This window comes from Eucyclogobius newberryi, unplaced genomic scaffold (genome assembly GCF_026437365.1).
Source record: "Eucyclogobius newberryi isolate DKJ021-1_F unplaced genomic scaffold, fEucNew1.0.hap1 SCAF_12, whole genome shotgun sequence".
NCBI classification, from domain to species: Eukaryota; Metazoa; Chordata; class Actinopteri; order Gobiiformes; family Gobiidae; genus Eucyclogobius; species Eucyclogobius newberryi.
The window spans coordinates 4,788,017-4,805,454 of record NW_027315746.1 but is presented as its reverse complement, the minus strand read 5'-3'; the positions used below and the strand labels follow the sequence as shown (position 1 = coordinate 4,805,454).

Here is a 17,438-nt window from a genome sequence, read left to right as displayed (position 1 = left end):
CTCACTCCGGCCCGTTTCACTTTCTCATCTCCTCTTCTCCCCCTCGCTCTCTCTTTTCCTCCTCTCTGCCTCTCTCTCTTTCCCTCCTCTCTGCCTCTCTCTCTTTCCCTCCTCTCTGTCTCTCTCTCTTTTCCTCCTCTCTCTCTCTCTCTTTTTTCCTCCTCTCTCTCTCTCTCTCTTTTCCTCCTCTCTCTCTCTCTCTCTCTCTCTTTCCCTCCTCTCTCTCTCTCTCTTTCCCTCCTCTCTGTCTCTCTCTCTTTCCCTCCTCTCTGTCTCTCTCTCTTTCCCTCCTCTCTGTCTCTCTCTCTTTCCCTCCTCTCTGTCTTTCTCTCTTGTCCTCCTCTCTGTCTCTCTCTCTTTCCCTCCTCTCTCTCTCTCTCTCTCTCTTTCCCTCCTCTCTGTCTTTCTCTCTTGTCCTCCTCTCTGTCTCTCTCTCTTTCCCTCCTCTCTGTCTCTCTCTCTTGTCCTCCTCTCTGTCTCTCTTTCTTTCCCTCCTCTCTGTCTCTCTCTCTTGTCCTCCTCTCTGTCTCTCTCTCTTTCCCTCCTCTCTCTCTCTCTCTCTCTTTCCCTCCTCTCTGTCTCTCTCTCTTGTCCTCCTCTCTGTCTCTCTCTCTTTCCCTCCTCTCTGTCTCTCTCTCTTTCCCTCCTCTCTGTCTCTCTCTCTTGTCCTCCTCTCTGTCTCTCTCTCTTTCCCTCCTCTCTCTCTCTCTCTCTCTCTTTCCCTCCTCTCTGTCTCTCTCTCTTGTCCTCCTCTCTGTCTCTCTCTCTTTCCCTCCTCTCTGTCTCTCTCTCTTGTCCTCCTCTCTGTCTCTCTCTCTTTCCCTCCTCTCTCTCTCTCTCTCTCTCTCTCTTTCCCTCCTCTCTGTCTCTCTCTCTTGTCCTCCTCTCTGTCTCTCTCTCTTTCCCTCCTCTCTGTCTCTCTCTCTTGTCCTCCTCTCTGTCTCTCTCTCTTTTCCTCCTCTTTGCCTTTTCCACATTCACACTGGCCCGTTTCACTTTCTACTTCACCTCCTCTTCTCTCTCTCTCTAGGTAAAAGTACATTATTACGTAACTGACGCTCTGTTGTGATCATGTGACTAGGACACGATACACAAACTACTGCAGTACTGAATACTTTACACATACAAACTACTGCAGTACTGAATACTTTACACATACAAACTACTGCAGTACTGAATACTTTAGACACACAAACTACTGCAGTACTGAATACTTTAGACACACAAACTACTGCAGTACTGAATACTTTAGACACACAAACTACTGCAGTACTGAATACTTTAGACACACAAACTACTGCAGTACTGAATACTTTAGACACACAAACTACTGCAGTACTGAATACTTTAGACATACAAACTACTGCAGTACTGAATACTTTAGACATAAACCATTTTTGACTAAAAACTACATGGACCATGATCCTTTGCTGCATTTCAGTTTTCAGCACTTTTACATTGAAACTATTTGGAATACGACGGAAACGATTCACACCAAAAGCAATTTAAAAAGAAGAAGAAGAAGAAGTCTACAATTCAGTTTTGAGCGATCTGGAGATGAACGTCGCCGCGTGAAATGAAAGCGCCCATAATGCAGTGCGGTGAGGTCGCCGTGGTGAAACTTTCAAACGCACCCTCACGAAACAGAAGTAAAGATAAGACGAGAGCGCTGTTGCCAAGGGAAATACCTCGTCCTTATTTGGTGTTGGAGTTTATTCGTGGATAAATCGAGTTGGAAATGTTCGTCCCATAATGTGAAGTTTGTTGGTTGAACGTGTGAAAGTGTAAAACCAGAACGTAACATTTTAAAACTAAAACAACGGACAAACTGGGACCAACTCTGTCAGGTTTTTATCTAAATCTTAAATATGAATATTGTCCCGCCGTACGGTCCGGACAGATAACGTCTGTGTGCGCTGTAAAAAGAGCCAGTCGTATGAATCTATATTTGTGATGAAAATAAACAAAATACATTTGAAAGTTATAAATCTTGAACTCACGTGTCCGAGTCATAAGAAAATGTAAAACGATCCTTGACTCACTGTTATAAAGTAACTAAACAGTTTAGTGTCTGTAAATAATAACTGTCAGTTGATTTAAAGTAAAGGTTTTAGTTGAATTTCTGCCTTAAAAAGATGAGTTAACCAAGTCCAAAAATATGTTTAAGCTGATATAAGTTATGACGATTGAAGACAGTGAGTTCTTAACACAAAGTCAAACGTTAACGGTTTAAGTTAAAACGACTCAAACTTTTACATTAACCTGAGGCAGAGTCACGTTTTATTGAAGAACATCAAATGTGAAGTGAAAGTAACTCACATTGTTGAGTGTAAACTGAAGATATTTTGTGTATAAATAACTTCACACTTTAAGGTGGAAATTGCACTTACATTTGTTGAATTATGATTTATTACAGTGAGATTTAGATCCAGCGGCTTTAGAAGGCGTTACATATAAATGACATTAGTACAGGTTTAGACAGTTTAATTAAAAGTAACTTGAGACAGTTGTGATGATGTTCTTTAGCCTAAACGGGGTAACCGCACTGTAACTAACTCATCTGTAACTGTAACTAACTCATCTGTAACTGTAACTAACTCATATGTAACTGTAACTCACATGTAACTGTAACTGTAACTCATATGTAACTGTAACCACACTGTAACTTTAACTCATGTGTAACTGTAACTCATATGTAACTGTAACTCATATGTAACTGTAACTCATATGTAACTGTAACTCACATGTAACTGTAACTGTAACTCATATGTAACTGTAACCACACTGTAACTGTAACCACACTGTAACTGTAACTCATATGTAACTGTAACTCATATGTAACTGTAACTCACATGTAACTGTAACTCATATGTAACTGTAACTCACATGTAACTGTAACTGTAACTCACATGTAACTGTAACTCATATGTAACTGTAACTCACATGTAACTGTAACTGTAACTCATATGTAACTGTAACTGTAACTCATATGTAACTGTAACTCATCTGTAACTGATCTGTAACTGTAACTCATATGTAACTGTAACTCATCTGTAACTGTAACTGATCTGTAACTGTAACTGTAACTCATCTGTAACTGTAACTCATCTGTAACTGTACCTGTAACTGTAATGTAACTGTAACTGTAACTCATCTGTACCTGTAACTGTAACTCATCTGTACCTGTAACTGTAACTGTAATTGTAACTGTAACTGTACTTCTAACTGTAACTCATCTGTAACTGTAATTGTAACTGTAACTCATCTGTACCTGTAACTGTAACTCATCTGTAAATACGATGATAAACATTGATAACAGTAACCGCCGTGTGGAGGCCAAACCGGCCGAGTCAGAGACATGTCAGCAGTTACAAACGACTCGCGCTCTGTCAGACAGAAGGCGCTGGAGCGGCCATCTTGAACCGCCTCAATCAGAGCTAAACCAGGTCAGAGGTCAAAGGTCAGCGCTCACCGATCAGCAGCGGAGCGCGACGACGACGTCTGTTTGAAACCGTGTGACGTCATAATGTTTTTACTGTCCGGGTTTAGGCTTTTTGTCTCATTATGAGCTTTTCTCACCGGTTTATTTTAGATCGAATCAGGAAAATCTTCTAGTGTAAGAAAAGTCGACTCGAGCTCAAACGTGTGAAGAAAACATGAACGTTACAGCGATGAAGTCCAACTTTTACTGATGGGATTTATCTTATCTTATTTTTATAACTTGGTTCACAATTTGAGCCCTTTTTAATCCTGATGTGGACTTGGTTTGGTTCTGTCCGAGTCCTTGTTTAGTCCAGGTCTAGTTTTGTTAGTTTCAGGTGTTTAGTCCTGTTTTTTGAGTCAGAACGCATCATTAAGGTTTTGTTTTTGCAAAATGTAAAAGGGCTTTCTAAAAAATAATCTACACAAATCTAAAAAATACTCAAATTAAATGTAAAAAATGTAAACTAAAGATGTCAAAAGTTCAGATATATATTCTGATTTAGAGCTGCAATTAACAATTATTTCACATCAACTTCAACAATTATTTCACTTTAACAAGTATTTCTATTGCACATTTAGGCTTTTTAAACACATTTCTAACCCAAATATTTTTAAAATATGGCAAATGAAAGCTTCTAAATAGAGAATATTGACGTACAAAGTGTGTTATTGAAAGAAATCAGAAATATTTTAATATTTTTGTTACATTTGGGTTGAATAATGCCACTGTCGTTGTAATAATACGTCTTTTGGCCTGTGTTTTAAAGATTATTAAGTCCAAATAACGGTTCAAATAGTCAGTTATTTCACTAGTCGACGGGTCACTTCAGTTCCCACAGTTGTTTTTTTCCTGCAGATGCTCTTTTCTGCAGCGTCGGAGCCAAAGAGACGAAAGAAGAGACAGGAAGCAGAGCACATGGCCTGGAGTCATGTGACCTGCTGCTGCTGCTGTCGCCCACGGCAACAAGATCCTTAAAGTCATAAAACCCAAAACAAAGAACGCAAACAAACGCACAACAACAATGAAGCTTTGTGTCTAGTTTAGCTTTTTAACATTTGAACCGTTTCACGACATTCAACGTTTAACAAAACCTGCACCGAAAAGCACATTATATAAGAAAATGCTTATATTTGGGAACGCACTATGTACTTTTTTAACTTAAAGCAGAACTAAGCAACATTTTGACCACATTAAACGTCTTTGTAAGTCTCTGTGATGGTTAAATATGTGTTTTTTGGGACGTTTGAAGTGTCCGTCGTCGCCCCCTGCTGGCTCTGAGCGGAAACACCACCCGAGGACGCCAGAAACTTGTTTTTTGGACGATATGAAATGTTTTTGTATGTGGTTCTATTGTCTTATTTTGTTAAAAAAAAAAAGAAAGAAAGGAAAAAAAATGAGGAAAAAATAAATAAATTCTGTCTGTTCTCTGACAGTGTATTTTCACAAAGGAGCTGCAGGGGGAGCTCTAACGCTAAAGTGACTTAGTTCTGCTTTAAATCCCTTCACACTCCGCATAAGAAATAACGCTGGTCTTTTCAGGTTTGAAACTTTTCACATTTATAAAAAACATCAAATTGCTCAGATCTACAACTGTATTAAAAGTGTGGCCGCGCCTTGGGTTTTAAAACATTGATATCGGCAAATATCGACCACAACAGTGTCGATATCCAGATGCTAAAATATACTAAAGCTAGTATTGGGATCATGTACTTCACTGAACAAGTATCGACGTTGAAAATAAGACGCAAACAGGACATAACGAGACTTTTCCCGAACAGTTTTAGAATCGCCTCGACGCACATGAGAACGAGCATAAACCGCACGATAACATGTTTTCTGAGCATTTTCGATATCGCTTTGGCATCGCGTATCAAGCCGTTTCCGTAATAATCGAGCTGTAACGTTTTGAATCGACAGCGAGACGAATATCGAATATCGGGATTGAAACACGGCCAAACGTCGAATCCTCTTTGCGGCAAGTTTCGGCGACAGAAACGTCCCAAACCGCGAGCGTCTTCGCCCTTTCCTCGTGAACGCTCCTCCAAGCGTTGAACTCGGGCTCAAACCGGGGCGTTCCCGTCTTTAACCCAAATCCGTCCGCGCTCGTTTCCGCTCGAAGACGACGCTGCGGGGGAATGTAGGTCGACTCCGGCGCCAAACAAAAGCGCCGCTGAGACGGAGGAACAAACGCTTTGAAGTGTCATTCCCATTTGCACGCGATTAGAAGAACATCCACCTGGTGTGATGGAATATTTAAAGCATCCGCGGGTTTTCCAACAGCAGTTCACCTGTTTACGTCATCTTTTACCGCTTTGAGTGAGCGTGGAATAAAAGAAACGCCAGGGTCCTTCCGCACAGTAGAAGTTTGTAGGTTTAAAGCAAATGAAAACAAGACTCTGGGACATTTAACGCTCAGAACAAGACAATAAATTACATAAACGTCAATTATTTTCATTTCATTTTGATTCAACCGCAATTAGAACTGCAAAAAGTATCTAAATACACAATGTTAAGCCTGATTTTATTCATGATTTTCCCTTTTTTGGCCTTAGTTGCACCGGATTGAACGAGCAAACGTGACATGAGGTGATTCCACAGCTGTTACCATAGCAACCAGACTGTAAACAAGAGCCAAACTCCACATAAACAACACAACAGTTCTGATCCTGACACACAATAACACCATAAAACACCTTTATTTAGTCCAACCATGGTTTAAACTGTCAGAAAAGTGTGTGAGTGTAAAATGTCTCTGCGTCGCACACTGATGACATCACAGAGGGAGTCAGCTCTACTTATTGTCATTTTAAACTCTTATTTTTCAAAAGTATTTCACAAACTTAAACTAAACAGAAGTAAAACTGTGATAAATATTTAACACAGGTTTAATCTCACATTATTAGAAAACTGAGAACCTTCAAACAAACTGCTCTGCTACACTGGTCACAGAAGACTAGCCGCTAACTAGCCGCTAATTAGCTGCTAACTAGCCGTTTAGCTTCAGTAGCATTGAAGGGTGATAAACACGGCGAGTCGCACAGGAAGAGGCCCGAGGCCAGACTTCTTCAGGTTATGGGTGAGTGGGCTGAGCTAGGCTAATGAAGCGCTAAGCTAGCACAGGAGCAAGGTCAAAGGTCAGCACCGAGTAAACAAAACTAAATAAACAGCTAAAACTTCTAAAGATAACAACATGAATAAACAACAACAGAAACTCATGATTATGTCAGCCGTGAACTGGAGAAAGCATAGGATTCTAAAACCAGAACTAAACCAGAACTAAACCAGGACTAAAGCAGGACTGAACCAGGACTGAACCAGGACTAAACCAGGACTAAACCAGGACTGAACCAGGACTGAACCAGGACTAAACCAGGACTAAACCAGGACTAAACCAGGTCCAAACCAGGACTAAACCAGGACTGAACCAGGACTGAACCAGGACTGAACCAGGACTGAACCAGGACTAAACCAGGACTAAACCAGGACTAAACCAGGACTGAACCAGGACTGAACCAGGACTAAACCAGGACTAAACCAGGACTAAACCAGGTCCAAACCAGGACTAAACCAGGACTAAACCAGGTCCAAACCAGGACTAAAGCAGGACTAAACCAGGACTAAAGCAGGACTAAACCAGGACCAAACCAGGACTAAGGCAACTCTAAACCAGGACTAAACCAGGACTGAACCAGGTCTAAACCAGGACTAAACCAGGACCGAACCAGGACTAAACCAGGTCTAAACCAAATCACGACAAATGGTTTAAAATGAGCAGCTTTAAAACGGCAATTATCTTGTAAAAAACAGATAAACAATTAAATTAAATTCAAGTTCCACTGTATCGCGTACACATATAAACATGAATGTACATACTACACATACACACACATGCATACATACGCGTATACACAATCAGTAAAAGTAACAAGGTTTTTAGTATCTGTACATTACTTTAATTAATGAAGTATTTTTTACATGAGATGATTACATGGTCCACTACATTTCTAACAGTACCAAAAAGTACTTTTCTTTACCATTTTACACGGCACTAATGGCACAAGTCCATAAACAAAGTCAACAAACAAACAAACAACAACAACAACAACAACAACAACAACAACAAGGTCTTACTCCAGAATACAGTGCAATTTATTTATCTATTTATTATTCCAGACGGAGCAGGAAATAACTGAATAATCAGAATAATCATGGCCGTCGGCTATAATCGTGTTTTGATCATTGTTATTAGAGCCGCAACTGAACATAATTATTATTTTTATTGCACATTGAGACTTTTTCAACACATTTTAACTGAATAAAGGTTGAATATGACCAATGAATGCTTTGTAGATAGAGAATATTTATGAATAAAGTGTAAAATGTATGATTAATAATGCTACTGTCTTTGTTGTCCACATAACGGTTACGATGACAAAACACGGTAAATATGGTCACGATGAGTTGATTATCTTTATCTGGACCATAAAGACCCTAAAACTGATGCAAAAAGAGCTTTTAAAAAAATCTTCGATAACTCGATCTAGAAGCTTCCAGTCGCTGTATTTCAACCTTTATTTGGTTAAAAGTGTGTTTCTTTGAGCGATTGTGTCCACAAACGTGCCATTAAAGCTGCATTACGTCACTTTTCCCGTGGAGGCCCTGCCACCTGCTCGTGCTTTGTCTACCATGTCCCACAGTGCCGCTTTAAACGTCTCTGTCTCCGTGGCGACGAGCAGACGGCGGCACAGAGTGACGCTGCGCTTTTGAAACGCTTAATGCAGCGCTGCGGAACATTCCGGGCCAGCCGCTGACCTCTCCATGGCGACGAGCGAACGCACCTTTAAACAACAGTCTGAATGTTGTACAAATATGAAAATAACCTGGTGCTGAGGCGGAGCGGCCCACTCACAGCTTCATGAGGTTACGTAAGAGTTATGAAGGTAAAGCACCTCCAGGGGGCGACGTGTACTCTCTCTATACTTATATACACATATTTACACATATTTATACATATTTACAGTTTAAAATCCATAACCAGGTCCACAAGTCTGTACTTAACTCACATCTGAAGGAGAAGAGTCAATAACTGAGTAAATATAACTGAGTAAGGCCCATTTTTCCTCATCTTCTCTCTTTCTTTTTCCTCATCTTCTCTCTCTTCTTAATCAATAATACCCTTTCATCATAAATATTCTCTCTCTCGACGCCGTCAGTCGCCACATTTCACTACTTGGTTTAAAAATAGTCTCACGTCGCGATAGAGATCATAATGTAACTATAATAATGCTTTAAAATGATTGATCAGAAACATATCGAGCGATCAAAGTCCTCGGAAAGATGCGCTGAAGCTCGTAGTTGCTATGTTGACGGTGCAGTATCAGTATTAGCAGTATTAGTATCAGTATTAGCAGTAATAGCATTAGTACTAACAGTATTAGTATCAGTATTAGTATCAGTATTAGCAGTAATAGCATTAGTACTAACAGTATTAGTATCAGTATTAGCAGTATTAGTATCAGTATTAGCAGTAATAGCATCAGTACTAGCAGTATTAGTATCAGTATTAGCAGTATTTGTATCAGTAGTATCAGTATTAGCAGTATTAGTATCAGTATTAGTATCAGTATTAGTATCAGTATTAGCAGTATTAGTATCAGTATTAGTATCAGTATTAGTATCAGTATTAGCAGTATTAGTATCAGTATTAGTATCAGTATTAGCATCAGTATTAGCAGTATTAGCAGTATTATTGGCAGTATTAACAGTATTTGTATCAGGAGTATCAGTATTAGCAGTATTAGTATCAGTAGTATCACTATTAGTATCAGTATTAGTATCAGTATTAGCATCAGTATTAGCAGTATTATTGGCAGTATTAGCAGTATTTGTATCAGGAGTATCAGTATTAGCAGTATTAGTATCAGTATTGGTATCAGTATTAGCATCAGTACTAGCAGTATTTGTATCAGTGGCATCAGTATTAGTATCAGTATTATTAGCAGTATTAGTATCAGTATTATTAGCAGTATTAGCAGTATTTGCAGTATTAGTATCAGTGTTATTAGCAGTATTAGTATCAGTATTAGCAGTATTAGTATCAGTATTAGCAGTATTAGTATCAGTATTAGCAGTATTAGCAGTATTAGTATCAGTATTAGCAGTATTAGTATCAGTATTAGCAGTATTATTAGCAGTATTAGTATCAGTATTAGCTGTATTAGTATCAGTATTAGCAGTATTCGCAGTATTAGCAGTATTCGCAGCATTGGCAGCATTAGCAGTATTAGCAGCATTAGCAGTAGCGGTGATGCTAAACCCTGGTCCCGTTCACACGTGTGAAGTGTTTTCAGCTCGTGCTCAGGTGAAAGGAGCCGCAGGAAACGCCGGTGCAAATGTAAATCCTCGACGACGGCGTTGTTGTTATGCAGAGCCACGGCTAACGCTCGTTTCCCCGCGCGACAATGTGAAAGCGCTCCATTCAACGCTCAGCACTGGGGGGCTCATTGAGAAACATGCGCGGGGAATTCTCACGCAAAATGTCCCCGATTAAACATCTTTAGCGCAACGATTATTGTGGGAACAAACGCGGCGATTTAACAATTGTTCGCTAATGTCGCGACCGAATTGAAAATAAAATCATGTGACCTGCTTTGTGAAAACAAACTTTCTGAATGATTAATTTGACATAAACGGCAAGATTAAAAAAAGCACTTTACATAAAACTTAACATTTTTGAGGAGAAAAGCACTTAATGTTGATGCTAAAATCGTCACATTTCTTTTAATTGAACTAAAAAAAGACCTATATTGATTGTATTTGATGAAAACAAACTAAACGTGCTCCACTAGGATCCGGATGCGTCAAATTAAGTAAAAAATCTTTTGCGTTCTGAACAACTTATCGATTAAACGAAAAAACAATCTGGACGAAATGATTAGAAAAACATAAAAGGCAGTAAAATAACACATTCTGACTTTAAAATAGGTTTGTATTTCAAGCTATGAAATCAAACAAATCAAGAACAAGAACAAATATCTTGAATATACTAAAGCTATTATAGGTAAATAAATGTAAACTGAAAGAAACAACTACATTTAAGACAAATATTCCAAAATGTCCCTAAATCTTAAATAAATCAAAAATAAATTCAGAGTTTTTGTTTCTTTTTGTGTGTTTTTTTTTGCAGTGAATGGAGCAGCAGCGGTCAGAAGCCCCTCCCCCCGGCGTCCATAAAAGGCAAGTGGGCGGAGCAGACTTCCCGCAGTGTTTTGTCATTCGCCCGAGCGTCTTCTGAGCGGCTCGAGGGCAGAAAGTGGCACGAACGAGCTGCTCAGTCACCGGGAACGCGTAGCTACCGGAGAGCGCTCATGCTAACCACGCTAACTCACGCTAACGACGCTACCCGGGCCGGTGCCTCGGGCTGCGCTGCTAATCATTAGCCGGGACGTTTGCTAATCGCGACGTGTGACAACGACGCCGCGGCTTGTGACAGTGGCACAGGGCGGTTATTTCAACAGTTTCGCTAAATTACAACTTCAGTGGCAGAAGTCTGAATCAGTTGTGCTCAAATAATATATAAAGCAGGCGCGTCGTGATAACACATTTCGAAGTGTGTACTGCAACAGAAAAATATCCCGATAAACGCAGGATAATCCCGGTTTTCTAAATATCGTGAACAAAACTTGGATACTTCTGGAGGATTTGTGCTCCGTAAGTCAATCTGAATGAGAGAAAATGAAGTATTTTACCGTTCGGCATCAATAATCGTGACGTTTCCGCTCGCAATAATCGAAAATTAAGACATCTCTAGCGGCGATACAGTGATAGCAGAAGGAAACACATATTTAGAGTCTATAATTAGCCACAGAAGTTACTTATTTAACACTTTGCAGCTCAGATCTTGTCATAATAAGGGAAAATAAACAAAAATGACCCAGTTTACGCAAAAAAAAGCAAAAAATGTTGAAGCGCGATGAATATTGAGCTCAAAAAACATCGTTCCAGCCGTTATTAGTTGAACAATAAGTCACTATAATATTTACTGTGACAGATTTAGGGACAATGTGAAGACGTGGCTGTTTTTTAGCACTTTTATATTTTAAATCTTTAAGGCTCGTCAAGGGAAAAAGTCTGTTTGCCTCTCATAATATATCATTTTGCACCGTGACATTCGTATTGTGATGATAGAGATGTGAATATTACATCACTAACATACAAACAACAACATACAGGGTTATTGGCTTTGAATGCACCACCAGGACGATTAGATTCATCTACGTTTGTGATTGTTTAGGTCACAATATGAGAAAAAATAATAATAGTGACAATTTTAGAAGCAAATGTAAGTATTTTTAAATATATAGAGTCCAAAAATAGACCTAAATCTGGCTGTTTTTGTCTTGTCTTTCAGAGGGTTTGATGAGGTGAAGCTTGAGGAACGATGAAAAAATGAGAAAATTAGAGATTTCACTGTTGATTGGTCTTGTTCTTGCAAATAATCGTTAAATGTTGATGTTTTTTCTCATTATAATCGTAAAACACACAAAAAAAGTGATACTGTGACATCTCTAATCAGGACTACACACACTGAGTCCGGATTAGGTCTAAAAGTGGCCTGAACCTGGACTAAACGAGGACTAAAGCGGGTGGAATCGAGAACCAAACAAACGCTGATTCATAAAGCAGGTCTAAAACATAAAAGAAACACAAATCCTGCCGACAACGCACATTTAAAAGTATAAAATCTTCTATATTTGCTCGTCTCCGTTGTTTCCCCTTGTTTTCCCTTATGCCATTACACTTGCCAATCTTGCATTTATTTACAACATCTTTAGAGCAAAAGAAAGACAAACATGACAAACATAATGTCGTGAATATACAATAGTCTTCTTATTGTAGAAAACATACAGTGTTTTCTACCACAATAACCCAATAGCCACGTTAGCGTCACATGATCCGAACTCCTCGAGGAAACCACAACATAGACAGCGTCATGTGCCGAGAGAAAAGGTTTTAACGAGCCGGAGAAAGCAACTACTACGTAAAAACTGACTCAGACATCATCTACTTTGAGGATTCTGGCCCAAAAAAACGATATTCCATCAGGACGTCGTCTTCATCTGGACCAATAACCGTCCAAACCTCGCAGAACTTTCACAATCCAAACAACAGCAAACAACAGATTCATCGGAATAATAATCGATCGGGCAAATAATGTTCAGCTGCAGCTCGAAAGTCCTTTATAAACGTTTGAAATGCAGAAAATAATGTGTGTAAAAATAGCCCCTGTAAATGGACCAGAAGCGTTATTAGCGTTAGCATTAAGACACAAACGAGTCCTATACAAACAATGAAAAGTGCTCTTTTTTCTAACAGTGATGCTAATCCTGAGCTAACACTGAGCTAACACTGATGCTAACATTGATGCTAACACTGAGCTAACACTGAGCTCACCCTGATGCTAACACTGAGCTAACACTGAGCTCACCCTGATGCTAACACTGATGCTAAACCTGAGCTAACACTGAGCTCACCCTGATGCTAACACTGATGCTAACACTGAGCTAACACTGAGCTCACCCTGATGCAACACTGATGCTAACCCTGAGCTAACACTGAGCTAAGACTGATCTAACACTGATGCTAACACTGATGCAACATTGATGCTAACACTGAGCTAACCCTGAGCTAACACTGAACTAACCCTGATGCAACACTGATGCTAACACTGAGCTAACCCTGAGCTAACACTGAGCTAAGACTGATCTAACACTGATGCTAACACTGATGCAACACTGATGCTAACACTGAGCTAACCCTGAGCTAGCCTGAAACGGGTAAAAAAACATGGCATTTCTGCACTTTAGCGGTTAATTTTTCACTGCCCATTCTCGCGTAACATCCGTGCGACAAATGTTAGCGCGTTTACATGTTCCGTGGCGCTGCTTTAAGTGCGGCGCCGTGACGTGGGACTGTCCCAGCGCGTCTGTAGCGCAGAGAGGAACGGGGCCAGGAGCCTGTCAGGTCCCGTTATAAGAGTCTGACGCTGAGCAGGCCATTCAACGTTCTGCACCTCTGCTATAAATAAAAGCTACAGCGGCGCTGGAGCGATTGCAGCAGAAACACTGACGAAAAACAACATCTCCAGAACAATAATCAGACCGTGTTTTCACAAATGTGCTCCGCAAACCTGATTGTATTTGTAGTATATTGTAGTATTATCCACAGGAGCGCGGAAATAACACTTTGTGCACTTGTTTGGGAGAAAACACAGTGTTGTTGGCGGCCAAAAACATGCCTGAACTAAAAGTATCTCCATGATCTGAGCAAATCTCATTCAAAAAGAACTGTTTGCAGAGAAAGGTACAAGTAAATTCAGTATTCATATGTAAAAAAGACAGAATGAACTCAACAAACAGGCAAATCTTTATAATCTCAGTGAAAAAATCAGACGATTAAAACAAATGTTAGAATTAGACTTAATCGACTTTCAGGCCTGTTTCTTTTTGGGGTAATTTTTAATCGTTTTACTCTCAATATTGTCATTTTGCAGAACTCCAATACTACTACAATTGCAATACTACTACAATTGCAATACTACTATAATTGCAATACTACTATAATTGCAATACTATACATTTTTCTAAACTCCTCCCACCTCAGGAGATGTAAAGTTGTATTGGAATGATATTTATGTTATACAAATTACTACATTATACCAATTCTAATACAACTGTACATCTCCTGCTTGTATTTAGAGGTGGGAGGAGTTTTAAAAAAGGTACAATATCACAACCGTTATCATGGAGATCTGCAAAATTAGAATATGGAGCGTATCGTGTACGTTTAAAACTATAACATTTAGCTCAAAACCAGAGTACAAAGTGATATTTCTGCACTTTTGTGGTTTGTTTTACGGTCCGTGCTCTTTTTGTGCCACATTTGGACATTCACAGACACATTTGGACACATTCCTGATGCATTTCTTACAACAACAACAACAACAACAACAACAACAACAACAACAACAGCACATTTTTGTCAATATTGCCCAGTCATAGCAGCATTTACTCGCTTATATTCAGTTTTTCCACACAGTAATACAGTTTACTTAACAACAGGAAGCAGCCAAACAGTGAATATGTTGTTTTCTGTCTTTATTTGCTCGTATTTACCAGAATAATCCTCATAATAGTGTGAGATTAAAGGGGAGCGGCCACGCAAACACCTGCTCCTGCTCCATCTTTGTTGCACGCGCCACTGCCCGCGCTCTCCACTTTCACACTCCTCTTTTCAACATTAACCCCGCACAATCCCCCCGTGCCCCGCGTCCCGTGCCCCGCGTCCCGTGCCCCGCGTCCCGTGCCCCGCGTCCCGTGCCCCGCGTCCCGTGCCCCGCGTCCCGTGCCTCCCGCGCCTCACAACACCTTGAGAGGCGTTGCATCCCGCGCGCGTGCACCTGGAGGATGCCCCGGTCCCCTCCGCGCGCCCCCCCCCCGGACCACCCCCGCCTCCACTGCAGCAGCCCTGGCACATGAGCCCCCGTGACCGCCATTCCCCTCCGCGCGCGGCAGCCTCGTTGTGTAACGGAAACGGCGGAGAGCCACGCGGGAGGGGGGGGGGGGACCCACACGCTCGGGCCCGTGGCGGCTTTTCCACGCACACGCGAGAGAAACGAGAAATGCTGCATGAAAGGAGGATAAACACACGGCGCCGTCCAAATCCCGCGAGAGTGGCCGCGTCCAGCACCGGAGCGCATCCCCGGTGCTGCCGCTAAACCGTGATTTAGCCCCGCGCCTTACCTGCACAAGTGGACATTTGGAGCGGCGTCTCACGAGCCTTTCGCCCCCCGCGCGCGCGAGCCGTGTGAATGTGACCGCGCCGGGCCCCCGTGAAGCCGCGCGTAGCCGTCCCCGGTGTGAGTGATCCCCGCGTCCGTGCGCCCGTTATCCGCGGGTCAGGTAAACATGATGATGAGGAAGAAGCGGGAGGAGGAGGAGGAGGAGGACCGCGCACGCGCCGTCACCGCGTCACCGGAAAAGTGCACCGGAAAAAGGCAACAAAAGCCGCGGTATTCTCTCCGGTCCCGGGCTCTCTCTCACACACACACGGAGGGGCCCCGCGACACAAAAACATGGAGCCCGAACACACGACGCGTTTATCACGGGCAGAGTCTGTGATTGGCGGACGCGGGGCCGTGTGAGCGCGCGCGCGGCGGGACAGGTGGCGCGCGGCCAATAGGAGCGCGCGGAGTCACGGCGGAGGAAAAAGTCACGCAAAAAAACGGTTCAAACCCGCGCCCGGTGCTTCTGCGCGTGACGGCTCCCGCGCGCTCCGAACACGCGTGGCAAGAGCGGTGCGTGGACGGAGCGTCACGCGCGCGGAGAGACGCAGACGCGCGCGCGCGGCAGAAACGCAACAGTTACGCGCGGCAGATGGCGCTTTCAATCACGTCAAAAAGGAAAGACAAAAGCTTTTAACGTGAAGTAATTAAGTTTAAAGAGTGTATGACGAAGCACGTGAGTCTAAAACGAGGTAAAAACGTGATAAAATGGTTAAAACAAAAGAAAACGCCGCGTGACGAGCGAAATAAACAGTCAAATCGCGGCTGTTGCGGTTTTATTACGTGATCAAACTGTTAAATGTAGGTTAAAGTTGAATTACGTAAAACGAGGAGCAAAAAGCAAGAGTTAAATGGTGAATAATCTTTGTGCGTTTGTCTTGAGCTTATGCAAAGACACATGTGGTTGTGCCGCGCGGGGGGGACGCGGGGAGGACGCGGGGGGCGCGCGGGGCAGAGCAAATAAACATCCTGACGTCCTCCTGACTTCCCCCCGGGACAGAGCCGACCAGAGCCGTGCCAAAGTGAGCCAAACACGGCCAGCGAGCGCCCCAGAGCCACCGGGGCGGCCGCGGTCAGCTGCACCCGGGGAAGAGGCACCGAGAGCGGCCACAAAGCGCACCGCGTGGCCCCGTGAGTGTGCACCGCGGAGGAGCAGCGTGCCAGACCCGGGCTGAACCGAGCCTAGACCCGGGCTGAACCGAGCCTAGACCCGGGCTGTACCGAGCCTAGACCCGGGCTGAACCGAGCCTAGACCCGGGCTAGAACAAGGCTCAAAAACAGGTTTAACCCAGGACTAAATAAGGATTTAATCAAGTCTAAACCAGGACTAAACCAGAACTGAACCAGGACTAAACCAGGACTAAACCAGGACCAAACCAGGACCAAACCAGGACTGAACCAGGACTAAACCAGGACTGAACCAGGACTGAATTAGGACCCAAACAAGAACTTAATCAAGACTAAACAAGGACTCAATCTAGTCTAAACACAAGGTCTGAATCAGGACTAGAGCAGAACTAAACTGGGACTAAACCAGGTGTAAACACGGACTAAATCAGGCCCAAACCGTGCCAAAATCTGGTCTACAAACTAGGTCCAAAGCTGAGACTAAACCAGGTCTAAACAGGGGTCTAAACCAGCTCTAAACCAGCTCTAAACCAGGTCTAAACAGGGGTCTAAACCAGCTCTAAACCAGGTCTAAACCAGGTCTAAACCAGGTCTAAACAGTGGTCTAAACAAGGTCTTAACCAGGTCTTAACCACATCTAAACCAGCTTTAAACCAGGTCTAAACCAGGACTAAACCAGGACTAAACCAGGACTAAACCAGGTCTAAACCAGCTTTAAACCAGGACTAAACCAGGACTAAACCAGCCCTAAACCAGCTCTAAATCAGCTCTAAACCAGGACTAAACCAGCTTTAAACCAGCTCTAAACCAGGACTAAACCAGCTCTAAACCAGCTCTAAACCAGCTCTAAACCAGCTCTAAACCAGGACTAAACCAGGTCTAAACCAGGTCTAAACCAGCTCTAAACCAGCTCTAAACCAGCTCTAAACCAGGACTAAACCAGGTCTAAACCAGGTCTAAACCAGCTCTAAACCAGCTCTAAAC

At 42.3% G+C, this 17,438-nt stretch overlaps 1 protein-coding gene across 2 annotated transcripts in view; it reads right to left on the bottom strand.

The window, feature by feature from the left end:
* Positions 1-17,438, bottom strand: part of LOC140355959 (zinc finger E-box-binding homeobox 1-like) — a 53,677-nt gene that overhangs the window by 34,744 nt on the left and 1,495 nt on the right. Inside the window, exon 1 of one of the 2 annotated variants that reach the window (XM_072440627.1) lies at positions 15,286-15,362. The exons of the other annotated variant lie outside the window; for it this stretch is intronic. Within the exon in view, the coding sequence (XP_072296728.1) occupies positions 15,286-15,301 (16 nt within the window). The 5' untranslated portion in view covers positions 15,302-15,362. Of the gene's footprint in view, positions 1-15,285; positions 15,363-17,438 lie in introns of those variants that run through there. 2 annotated transcript variants of the gene reach the window in all.